The sequence below is a fragment of the Rutidosis leptorrhynchoides genome, chromosome 1 (assembly GCF_046630445.1).
Source record: "Rutidosis leptorrhynchoides isolate AG116_Rl617_1_P2 chromosome 1, CSIRO_AGI_Rlap_v1, whole genome shotgun sequence".
Lineage (NCBI taxonomy): Eukaryota > Viridiplantae > Streptophyta > Magnoliopsida > Asterales > Asteraceae > Rutidosis > Rutidosis leptorrhynchoides.
The window spans coordinates 590,843,019-590,855,240 of NC_092333.1; the positions used below are offsets into that span (position 1 = coordinate 590,843,019).

A 12,222-nucleotide genomic window follows, 5' to 3' on the forward strand; every position below is an offset into this window, starting at 1 on the left:
AGTTTTTTTTTTTTTTTTTTTTTTTTTTTTTTTTAAATGCAAACTCACACACACCACTACACGAATTATATATACAAATGGTTCTAAACAGGACTCGAACCCTCAACTTTCTGGTTGAAAGAATCACCTCGATACTGTTGGGCCAACGACCCCATGGTAAGTCGGTTAAGTTTTATAACATATACATCAAGCGAAATGAGTATTGTCAATGGTTTATTACTGTTAGATTTAGTGGATTCCATATTTCCATTACATTTCCGTTCAAGTCGAGGGCATTTAAGTTTCATTATACAATCTACGACCCTCGATGGTTTGACTTTTGATACTCCGTAACTGATAGGCCAATAATGGACGCTACCTGTGTAGTAAATCACTAAATTTAACTACTCGGACCCTATATATTTTTTTTTTAATTTGTAATTTTTTTTAAGGTAAACTACCACTAAAATATCATTTAATATAATTAGTACTGGAAAAAAAATTGTGACCCCAGTCAGTTATAATCCTGGAATCGTAAATGAATCCAATATGTTTTATTTAGACGGATTGTAGCGCTGAGGGATTTGTTTACATGGCTTGTACTTTTGGTTCTAATATTTGTAACACGCATCTATTAATTAATATAGTGGGTCTCAATTTTTGTGAGGAAATATGTTTATGATTGAAAGTGTTTAATCTTGAGTTAGTCGTGATGAATAAAGGCTAATGTGACAGAAGTAAATCATGATTGAGTGTGACCTTACAATGGGATACAAATTTATCATATACGAATGAATATATATAAAATCAAATCTAAGCTCTACTCGTTCGGGTGTGCATACACGTTTGAATGTTACTATATATGTCGCATAAGAATATTAATAAGTGTAGATGTCCACTCAAATTCATTAGTCGATTCTCAACTTCGAAAGTACATTTTAGCTTCCTAATTCACATACAGGCTAACGTGTGCACGAGAGGGATTAATGTGTACTACCAAGGTTTATCCCAATGACTCCGGACTGCTCGCAAAGTGGATAATCGTTTTGGGATGTCTAATTTCCAATTATGGATGAGCCTCCCTGAAATTCCAATTGAGTGCCCTTCCCTTGTTCAAGCTTAGATTCATAAAGCGAGTCGAATACCCACTACTACAAAAAATAGGCAAAGAAACCTCTTTTTTTGGCTTTAGGAAACTGTTTTACAAGAGGTTCCTTTAGATGGGGGTTCCAAAAGTATGGAACCGGTTTTAAAACTGGTTCCTTTGATATCGTAAAGAAACCGGTTTTCATTAAAAAAGAGGTTTCTATTCTCTTTCAAGGAAACCTCTTTTAGTTGTAACTGGTTCCTTTTCTTAACAAAGAAACCTCTTTTTGACTAAAACCGGTTTCAAATTCTACAAAATGGAACCTCTTTTAAACAAAAAAACCGGTTTTCAAAGATTTTTTTTTTTTTTTTTTTTTGTTTTTTTTTTTGTTGCAAAATTTCATATTTTATATTTTATAAGATCTGCTATTTCATATTTTATATTTTACTTAATAATAATAATGATAACATTTTACAACAAAATTAAGTTGTTGTCCATTGAATCTTCATGAGTTTATGATGTTCATCCAACCACATTATAAACTCTCAACCAAATTTAAGAGCCAAGCAAAGATCTCAGCTCCAACTATATCAAAGCACACATATCACCCGTAACTATCTGGTAATTAAACTCCATAAAATGTTTCAATATCTAATGAACGACAAATTAATGGATCTGTTTCAAATTTAAAATAAAAATGAAACGAAAACACAAGTAAGATAATATTGAGAGTAAATAGAAAAGAATATGTGTTATACTTCTATTTATAGTGATATGACTTACCTCTTCCCATGCTCTAGAATCTTAAAAGATGAGAAAGATTAAATACTAAAATTATAAGTTATGTTTTTTAATAAAACAGGGCACTGGATGGTCCTTAAATAGATTGTGGAAGTAGGTAAAATGTAGAAGTGTATTGTGAAGTTAAAGTAGAGGGTTTTAGTCTTCTTCAAAATTTTACTTATCCCACTCAAAAAAGTAAATGCATCGAAATCTCTTTTTTTTAAAAAGAGGTTCCAATAGTGAAGTCATTGAGACCGGTTTTATTAGAAAAGAGGTTTCTAAACATTGAGACCGGTTTATTGTAAAAAGAGGTTTCTATTGTCTATCAAAGAAACCTCTTTTTTTATGTCCCCCAAAAAACTGGTTCCTTTTAACTTTAGAAACTTGTTTTTTAACCTTTAACAAAAAAGAGGTTTCTAATAGGGGTTTCTAGTAGTGACCGTGTATAAAGAAAAATCTTTAAGTTGAAGAGTTGCTCACATAGCTATGTCAAACATACAGGAGAGATAATTAGCATGTTTTTGGTAGGTTTTGGACAATTTTCTTATTCCATACTTAAATACCCACCATATTTTGGTCATCTAGCTAGTTTCCAAACTTCTAGTGCTCTTGATATATAAGGAAAACTAAAAAAACAGAAGGCCCAAACCAACTAAAAAAAGCCAACTCAATCAACATATATAGAGATGGCAATTAGACGCAAACCAATTTGGAAACCACGTGACCTGAAAAAGAAAGCAAGGTGGCTAAATAATGCAACAAATGGGACTCGCATTATATATACAAGGAGAAAACCACTATATAAAAACAAATCTTTCAAGGATTTTGTACAAGTGTCTGGTGAACAATGTACAAGTAGCTTTTACTACAAAGGAAAGGTATAATCGATCATATCATTTATTGTACCTCTTTCATACATGTAATTATAACAAGCACATATGTATAATCGACCGAATACGCTCAGTGGCTGTATGTCGTTTTTCATATCATTTTATTATAGTTCCAGCTGCAGCTATCAATTTAACATCAAGACAGTATCACCATATCTTTCCTTATGGCGTTTAGTTGCTGAAGGTATCAAGGTAACATCATTAGTATTTAGTTTATTAATTTAAATTTAATAATAATACATCATCTTTGGCTATAAATAGTGCCGTGGACTATTTCATGACAATAACAATGCCACTCGCCAACTTGCCTAACAATATATATGTGATTAAAAGACCTAATTAGCTACTTTGATCTTGTTTTATATCTCTTTCACCTATTGCTTCTTCCTTGTTGTATACGTACCTTTTTCCGTTTATTTGTACGAGAAATAAGTACAAGAGTTCCATAACTTCATTACATCTTTTTAACGCTAAAGAACGCCATGGATCAGTTGTCTGCGGTTGAGTCGGAAAGTGTCACCACACGAGGCTCAACGCAAAAGGGAGGCCTTAAAACTATGCCTTTTATCATAGGTAAACACCTACATTTTACTTCTTTAGATCTTAGTTTTTTTTATTTATTTATTTATTTATTTATTTATTTATTTATTTATTTATTTATTTGTAATAATAACCATATAGATATGGATGGATTAACATAATTCATGTTTTTATATGATTTTGTAGCCAATGAGTCGTTTGAAAGGGTCGCAAGCGTTGGACTACGAGCAAATATGATCTTGTACCTTAAAACTGAGTATCATTTTAGTAATGCAACTGGAGCAAACATCATGTTCTTATGGGGAGCCATCTTAGGTTTCATGCCTACTTTAGGAGCTTTCCTTTCAGACTCATATTTGGGACGTTTTCGTGTGATTGCAATCGGATCAGTTATTTCTCTAATCGTAAGTTCATCTCATCATCCAACGATCAATATCGATTCTAATACTTATATTCAATATCTGACAATAATAATAAACTTAGGGGATGACTATGTTATGGTTAACGGCGGTGTTTCCTTCAGCAAGGCCAATAAGTTGCGAACCAAAGGTTGAGATTTGTGCCAAACCACATGCAGCCCAGATCACGTTCCTCTTTGTATCTTTCGCTATAATGTCTATAGGGTCAGGCGGGATTAGGCCATGTTCTTTAGCGTTTGGTGCAGACCAGTTTGATCGGCCAGAAAATCCAAAAAACGCGAAAATATTGCAGCGTTTTTTTAACTGGTACTATGTTTCTGTTGGGATTTCTGTTATGTTATCTGTGACAGTTATAGTTTATATTCAAACAGTAAAAGGTTGGATACTAGGATTTGGTATTCCTGCTGGATTGATGTTGTCATCTGCTGCCATGTTTTTCTTGGGTTCGTCTCTGTACATTAAAGTGAAGGCGAATAAGAGCTTATTCACTGGGTTTTTTCAAGTTGTTTCGGCGTGTTACAAGAATAAAGATCTTGCCTTTCCACCTAAGAATTCAAACAAATGGTTTCATTGCAAAAAAGGATCCAAGATTCTTGCACCGTCGGACAAAATTAGGTACTTTCATCGTCTAAAGTCAACCAATTTAGACAACTTTCTACAACTTTACATCCATAAGTCCATGATAACGACATATTTGGTGATGCAGGAAATGATAATCAGAACATAAAATTTTATATATGCAAGAAACGTCGATAAACAACCAACCTTTTCTCTTAAATTTATTTTTTGGGTAAGCGAGGAAACCCTCCTATTAACGAGCACATTGGCTCTCCCATATAAGGTAAAACCTCGGGTAATCAAGCCCCCGAGCGCGAGACCAGGTACCGGGTGAATTGCACATTATGTGCACCCTCTAGTCACACTCCCTTTTTGAACAATTTGGCATAGCCCGAAATTGAACCCGGGTGATGTGCTTCATTGGGCAACTCGGTGACCACTCAGGCAAGCCTAAAAAAATCAGAACTTTCTTTTGGAAACTCCAAAAACAATATAACATAACATTACTATTTTTTTAAAGCAAACACACCGTCTTTGTTCACGACGAGACTCGAACTCACAACCTCAAGGTGATGCCCTTAACACCGCTAGGTAGAAGCCGTTTGGTACATACATAATATTCCTAATATGTGCTTTGTATTCATCATCTTTGTTTGTAAAAAAACATTATTAATTATTAATGCATAGTAAATAACTATCAAAATCTAATGAGTATTGTTTCTTGTTTCTTCCTCTATATTTATGTAGATTCTTGAACAAAGCCTGCATAATGAGAAACACCGAGAATGACGTGTCACCTGCTGAGGTGTCGATAGACCCGTGGAGTCTGTGCACTGTTAAACAAGTGGAAGAACTCAAAGCATTAATCAAAGTACTCCCAATATGGTCAACAGGAATAGTAATCGCGGTAACCGTAAACCAACATTCATTCCCGGTGCTACAAGCCAACTCAATGGACCGCCACGTAATAGGAAAATTCAGTATTCCACCTGGCTCCTTCGACGTTTTTGCATTACTAGCTTTAACCATATGGGTTGCCCTTTACGACCAAATCCTAGTCCGCCAAATCTCAAAATTCACGAAACTACCACAAGGTCTTAGCTTGAAACAAAGAATGGGAATCGGGCTATTTCTTTCGTGTATTGGTATGGTAGTGTCAGCAATCGTCGAAAGAAATAGACGTAATGCAGCCATTAACCAAGGGCTTTCGAGGAACCCGTATGGGGTGGTGAACATGTCTGCATTTTGGTTAGTACCACAATATAGTTTGCTTGGGTTAGCCGAAGCGTTTAACGCGATTGGTCAAATCGAGTTTTACTACTCTCAGTTTCCAAAGAGTATGGCTAGTATTGGAGTGGCTCTATTTGCACTTGGGTCAGCTATTGGGAACCTAATTGGGAGTTTAATTGTGAGTGTTGTGAATAAGTGGTCAAAACAAGGGGGAAGAGTGAGTTGGGTGGCTAATAATTTGAACCAAGGTCACTATGATTATTACTATTGGATTCTTGCTATATTGAGTTTAGGAAATTGCTTTTACTTTTTAGTTTGTAGTTGGGCTTATGGGCCTTGTGACGAACCAAAAGTGTGGGATGATGAAGATGAAGAGGAAGTTCAAGATGAAGAAATTGTTAAAGGATCTTCATCTCCAATATTAACCTCTAGATAATTTGTCTCCATTGGTACATACTTTTCTGTATGGAATTAGTTATATTACATCTTTTGGATCAAATTAAATGTTCCATTATGGTTTTTATTTTTGGTTGTTTGAATCCATAGTTTATTGGCTTAATTCAGCAACCATAGTTTCTAGTACATAGTAGTGGTATACTCCATCCGTTAAAGTAACTCAACTTTTTTTTACTTTTAAACATTTTTTTCGACCTGAATTTTAAATATTTTTATTTGTATTATAGAGTTGTAATCACTTGCATCCATAAATTTGCTTGAAAACAAAGGGACCAATGAGAACGCGACATGTGGTGCGAAAATCACATGTGATTGGAAAAAAAAAATTCGAAAATTTTTTTTTTAAAATTTTTTTTTCGAAATGACTTGTTTTTATTCTCGGATAAAGGAAGGATTGTCTACATCTCACCTCCCCCATACACCACTCAAGTGGTATTGGGTACTGTTGTTGTTGTTGTTGTTGTTTTTTTTTCGAAAATTTTTTTTTTTCAAATTTTTTTTTCCGAAAATTTTTTTCCCCGAATTTTTTTTTTTAAAATCATATGTGATTATGCATGGCAAATCCAATCACATGTGATTGTACAATTCAATCACATGTGATTGTGCAGGTAAATCACATGTGATTGTAAAAAAAATAAAAAAATTTAAAATTTCGAAAAAAAAATTCAAAATTTTTTTTTAAAAAAAAAATTTTGATTTTTTTTTCCAATCAAATGTGATTTTCGCGACACGTGTCGCGCTCTCATTGGTCCCTTGAATCTCAACTTAATTTATGGACTCAAATGAATATTCCCTCTTGTATTATATACTATATACTGTAATATTTACTAAAAATTATACTAATAAAAATACATTTATAGCTCAGCTCATTCTTATAATTTTTGTCAAATATTATACAATATAAACAAGAAAAAAATTGAAGTGGAAATTGCAGAGAGTCAAAATGTCATAGTTATATGAAATGGAGGAATACCTCCTATAATTGCAATTTTATCATAATAAATTGCAAAGGTTTACACAGGCCTAATATGTCAAACTTTGTTTAGTTTATAGGGGAAGTAATGTCCCGTACTAGATAACTTTGAGACAAATCCAATATCAAAATAGAAATGTTTGAAGAAAAGGAAAATTGTTTGAAAATACATTGAACTTTTATCAAATTTCTATTGTATGCATTCAACTTTCAAACCTTCTATTGTATGATTTTAACTATTTAAATTGTTCTATTGTATGCATTTAACTTGTTATAACACGTAACCTTTAAGTCACCTTAATTTCAATTTTAGACATTTACATCATTGATCCCTCATATTTGTAAACCCTAATTTCATTAGTCCTCATGTGGTAAACCCTAATTTCTTTAAAAATTTTAACAAACCTTAATTCTAGTTCTAGATCGATTTAAATCTCCTTTGTTATCAATAACATTTTAACATTGAAAAAGAATTAGAAAACACAAAATACATATTGTTCATCATCATTAGCTTATAGACTGTCATTCTTCCTCAAATCACCAACACATCAACTCAAATCTAAATCTCGAATATGGTCAACTCGGATCTAAATCTCGAATATGATGTTCTTCATTATTGAATAAATTTCAACAAAATCTACAATCTAGATCGATTTAAGCATGGATTGAAGAAAGTAAAAATGAAGAAACACCACAAACATCATTGTAGAGATTAGTGTGTGCCTGTGTGGTTAATTTCTAACCTTAATAGCATCAGTCCTCAGATCTGATATTTGAACTTTTAAATCATAATAGTTAAAACTTTCAATTGGAGCGAATCAGCAGACGACGAAAGGACTGATCGAGTATTTGGATGATGTTTTTGAACTACTTTGATTCGGAAATCTACATCAAAAACTCATTATATTTCGAATTCGATTCTCGTGCTTATTTGAAGATGATTTGATTGAAAATAATTTAACATAAGTTATTAACCATGGCTACGGGATTACAAATCGTTACTCTGTTTTACAAATTGATGTTTACGGAACACGATGTTCAGATTGTAAATGGAGCTGCTGTAATCCTAATAGAAAAAAAAAATTATTTTCATAGAGTCTAAACTTAGAAGATCTCGTATAAGCAAGTTTCTTGGTCTAAAATCTTGAGTTTACAACAAAGAGTTTGAACTTTACAATAATTTGGAAAGATTACAATTTCAAAAATACTGACACAAAAGTTTGATGGGAAAATTGTTTGTAAATGTATTGAACTTTCACCAAAATACTATTGTATGCATTCAACTTTTAAATCCCTTATTGTATGCATTCAACTCTTTAAATTATTATATTATATATATTTAACCTGGGGAAAATTGTTTAAAAATGCATCGAACTTTCACCAAATTCCTATTGTATGCATTCAACTTTCAGATCTTCTATTGTATGCATTCAACTATTTAAATTGTTCTATTGTACGCATGATGTAACTTATACTCCAGGTATCCGGTTAATATGTGAAAAAAGTTCATGGTTGGTCCCTCAACTTAACGTCCGTTTAAATTTTTCGTTAAATCTTACCTCATCCAACCATTCCCTTCATCATTTTCAAGAACATTTTCATCTTCAAAAATTCATCTTCAAAATCACCAATAATTTCAAAAACACATTCATCACCAAAAAACAATCACCTAAATTAAACACTAAATCAAACATTCAAACAACATATACACCATAACAAACTCCATTTTTAACACAGGCACAGATTATAAGTGATCAAATTAAAAATAAATATATCAAATCAAAAATAAATAGATACGGATCCAAAATTATACGAATTGATTAATGACACATAACTCCATAAAAATAAATGTGGATCGAAATAAATACAGAAAGTTACCAAAATCAAGAGAGCTCATATTTAACACCTTCATTAGAAATATACGGACCAAAACACATTAAAAACTTTAACTTCATCACCAAATTATCAAGTGATATTCTCCTTAAATTTATCTTTTTAACAAAACAGTAATTCAAGCTTCAAGCTTGAACGAAGATTTGAACGAAAGCGAAGATCTGGTGACCAACAAAGCTGCGGTGGTGACCGGTGGAGCTGCAGTGGTAGCCGGCGGAGATGCAGTAGCTTTTCTAGATCTGATCACTCAATTAGTGACTAGAGGGTGCACTATTGAGGGTTTAACCGAACGGATTTGAGGTAGCCGTTCCGAACCACCTTCGCCAGAAAGTCTTAAATCAGGTGGTGGTCGACGGTTTAGATCTGGTGGTGGTCGATGATTTAATTCCGATTGAGTTGCATTCCCGTTTAATTCAGGTGGTCATCAAGAAGTCATAATATGTGGTCGATGGTTTAAAGAGGTCTGATTCCGTTTCATTTGGATACGATTGTTGTAGAGCTTGAATCGGTTATATCTGGAAAACTGGAAACATCTGTTATAATTCAGTAGGCTTATAACTACCTTTAGTGATTTGATTCTTGATGTTATAATTCAGTAGGCTTATAACTACCTTTAGTGATTTGATTCTTGATTAAGAATACTAATAATGAAGTGTAAGAACAAAGATGATAATGGAGAGAAAGAAAGAAACACTTTGTAAGTGTGAGAAATGGTGCAAGTTTAATGCTTGCATTCATGGCTATTTATAGCAAAAATATCACAAGTTTAGGTAATACAATAATATTACTTTTGTGTATCAATAATTGACTATCCATTTATATATATATATTTATATATTATAACACTCCCCCTTGGTTAGCAATTTTGTTTGTTGAAGATCAACTGTAAGTTACTGCCTCGTTAAAAACCTTGCTAAAGAAAACCCAGTGGGAAAAACTTTAGCTAAGGGAAAAAGAGTGCAGCATGGAGTTGACTCCCCCTAAAGTAGACATCACTTCGGTTGTTACATCTTTTGAACATGTCTCATGCCAATGTTATGAACGTGTGTTCTGAAAATAGCAGTTGGAAGTGCTTTCGTGAAAAGATCAGCAGAGTTTTTGCTGGTTTGAACATATCTCATTTCAATCTCGTTGTCCTTAATGAGATTTTGAGTGTATGAGAAGAATCTAGGAGGTATGTGTTTGGTTCGGTCACTTTTGATATACCCTTCTTTCATCTGTGCTATGCAAGCTGCATTATCTTCATAGATAATTGTTGGACTTTTATCGCGTTCTAGTCCACAAGAATCAGTAATGATTTGTGTCATTGATCTCAACCAAAAACATTCCCGAGTAGCTTCATGTAATGCAATCACTTCGGCATGATTTGATGATGTAGCAACAAGTGTTTGTTTTTGAGAACGCCATGATATTGCAGTACCTCCATTTAGGAATACATATCCAGTTTGAGATTTAGCTTTATGTGGATCAGATAAATAACCTGCATCAGCATAACCAACCAAATCTTGTTTTGATTCGTTAGAATAAAATAATCCTAAATCAGTAGTTCCTCGAAGGTATCGAAATATGTGTTTGATCCCATTCCAGTGTCTTTTGGTAGGAGCAGAGCTGAACCTTGCCAACAAATTAACTGCAAAAGAAATGTCAGGTCTTATACAATTTGTAAGATACATAAGAGCTCCAATTGCACTAAGATATGGTACTTCTGGTCCAAGAATATCTTCATGATCTTCACATGGACGAAATGGATCAGTTTCAACATTGAGTGATCTAACAACCATAGGAGTACTTAATGGTTTTGCCTTGTCCATATTGAAACGTTTCAAAATCTTTTCAGTATATGTTGTTTGATGTACAAGTAAACCATTAGGCATATGCTCAATTTGTAAACCAAGGCAATACTTGGTTTTTCCGAGATCTTTCATTTCAAATTCTTTCTTTAGGAGTTGAACGGCTTCATAGATCTCTTTATTTGTACCTATGATGTTAAGATCATCAACATAAACAGCTATGATCACATATCCGGATGTTGTTTTCTTAATGAAAACACAAGGGCAAGTAAGGTTATTTGTATACCCTTTGCTTATCAAGTAATCACTTAATCTGTTATACCACATACGTCTCGATTGTTTTAACCCATATAAAGATTTGCTACAGTAAACACTATTTGCTACAGTAAACACTATTTGCTACAGTAAACACTATTTGCTACAGTAAAACACTATTTGCTACAGTAAACACTATTTGCTACAGTAAAACACTATTTGCTACAGTAAAACACTATTTGCTACAGTAAAATACTATTTGATGTCGACGAACTAGCAAACAAAAACAGAAAAGGCGGCCATGCGATCGCATGGCAAAAACACTGAAAACTCATGCGATCGCATGAGCTACAGTAAATCGAAAAGTAATATAAATACGCCAGTTTTCTGCACGATTCATCACACATTCACTTCTTTTATTCTTCTGTAAGAGTAAATGATAATTATAATTTATAATTTATAATTTATAATTTATAATTTAAATAATAATAAGGTATATACGAGGGTATTTTTAATTCGGGTTTCAAATCGCTTTAAGCTAAGGAAATATTGGGTATTGTTCGGGGTATTATTCGGGGTATTGTTCTTGAATCCAAGGCCAACCATACAGTCATCTACCATCATTACGTCTACGCAATTTGCCTACAATATTGAGTCTCAATATTGAACAGTGAGTTTATAGTCTCCCTTTTTAAATACTTTAAATATTTTTGGGCTGAGAATGCATGCAATTTATTTTAAACGCGATAAGACACAAGTACATACTAAATTCTACACTGAGTTAAACCGGAAATCCCTTAGCTTTGGTAACTAGTAGCTGCCAGTACATAGGATATGGACTGGTGGGCGCGAATAATTGTATATGGATCCATAGGGCTTGACATCCCCGTCCGAGCTAGAGCGCTAGCCTTTTAACGGACGTATGTTATTTGAGTTTAAGACACGTTGGTTTGCGTGTATTAAAACGAATGGGGTAATTATCACTATAGCGTTAAGTTTAGTTACCAGGGTGCTCTGTTACGTAGAATCTATTGATAAACTTTTGATGAAATCTTGTGGTCTATCTTTATACATGTTTATGACTCGAGCAATTAAACCTATAACTCACCAACATTCGTGTTGACTTTTTTAGCATGTTTTATTCTCAGGTCCTTAGAATGCTTCCGCTGTGATGTGCTTGTTGCCTGCATGGAGTCTCTCATGCTTTGTACAAAGTTTATTGCATTCAAAATAAAACTGCGTTGTGTAATAAATAATTGGACTGTGAAGTCAACCTGTAAATTAAAGACTTATGTATTTTGGGGTTTTGCTTATACCTAAGCACTCACCCACATGTTTATAACTTTCTATGTTTAGAAAGTCACTTATT

General features: G+C 33.3%; 1 protein-coding gene across 1 annotated transcript; it reads left to right on the forward strand.

The window, feature by feature from the left end:
- Nucleotides 1–3,118: 3,118 nt before the first annotated feature.
- Nucleotides 3,119–6,010, forward strand: LOC139883397 (protein NRT1/ PTR FAMILY 1.1-like). The gene is made up of 4 exons (XM_071867580.1): nucleotides 3,119–3,312; nucleotides 3,466–3,683; nucleotides 3,763–4,313; nucleotides 5,004–6,010. Exons 1-4 carry the CDS (start codon nucleotides 3,222–3,224, stop codon nucleotides 5,920–5,922), a joined length of 1,779 nt encoding a protein of 592 aa, XP_071723681.1. The 5' UTR covers nucleotides 3,119–3,221; the 3' UTR covers nucleotides 5,923–6,010.
- The last annotated feature ends 6,212 nt before the right edge of the window (nucleotides 6,011–12,222 follow it).

Bases quoted from the DNA above. Each gene is read 5' to 3' on its own strand.
- LOC139883397 (XM_071867580.1), top strand. From the start codon at position 3,222: ATGGATCAGTTGTCTGCGGTTGAGTCGGAAAGTGTCACCACACGAGGC. The intron at 3,313-3,465 runs GTAAACACCTAC...ATGATTTTGTAG, and splicing joins AACTATGCCTTTTATCATAG to CCAATGAGTCGTTTGAAAGG. The intron at 3,684-3,762 runs GTAAGTTCATCT...TAATAAACTTAG, and splicing joins GATCAGTTATTTCTCTAATC to GGGATGACTATGTTATGGTT.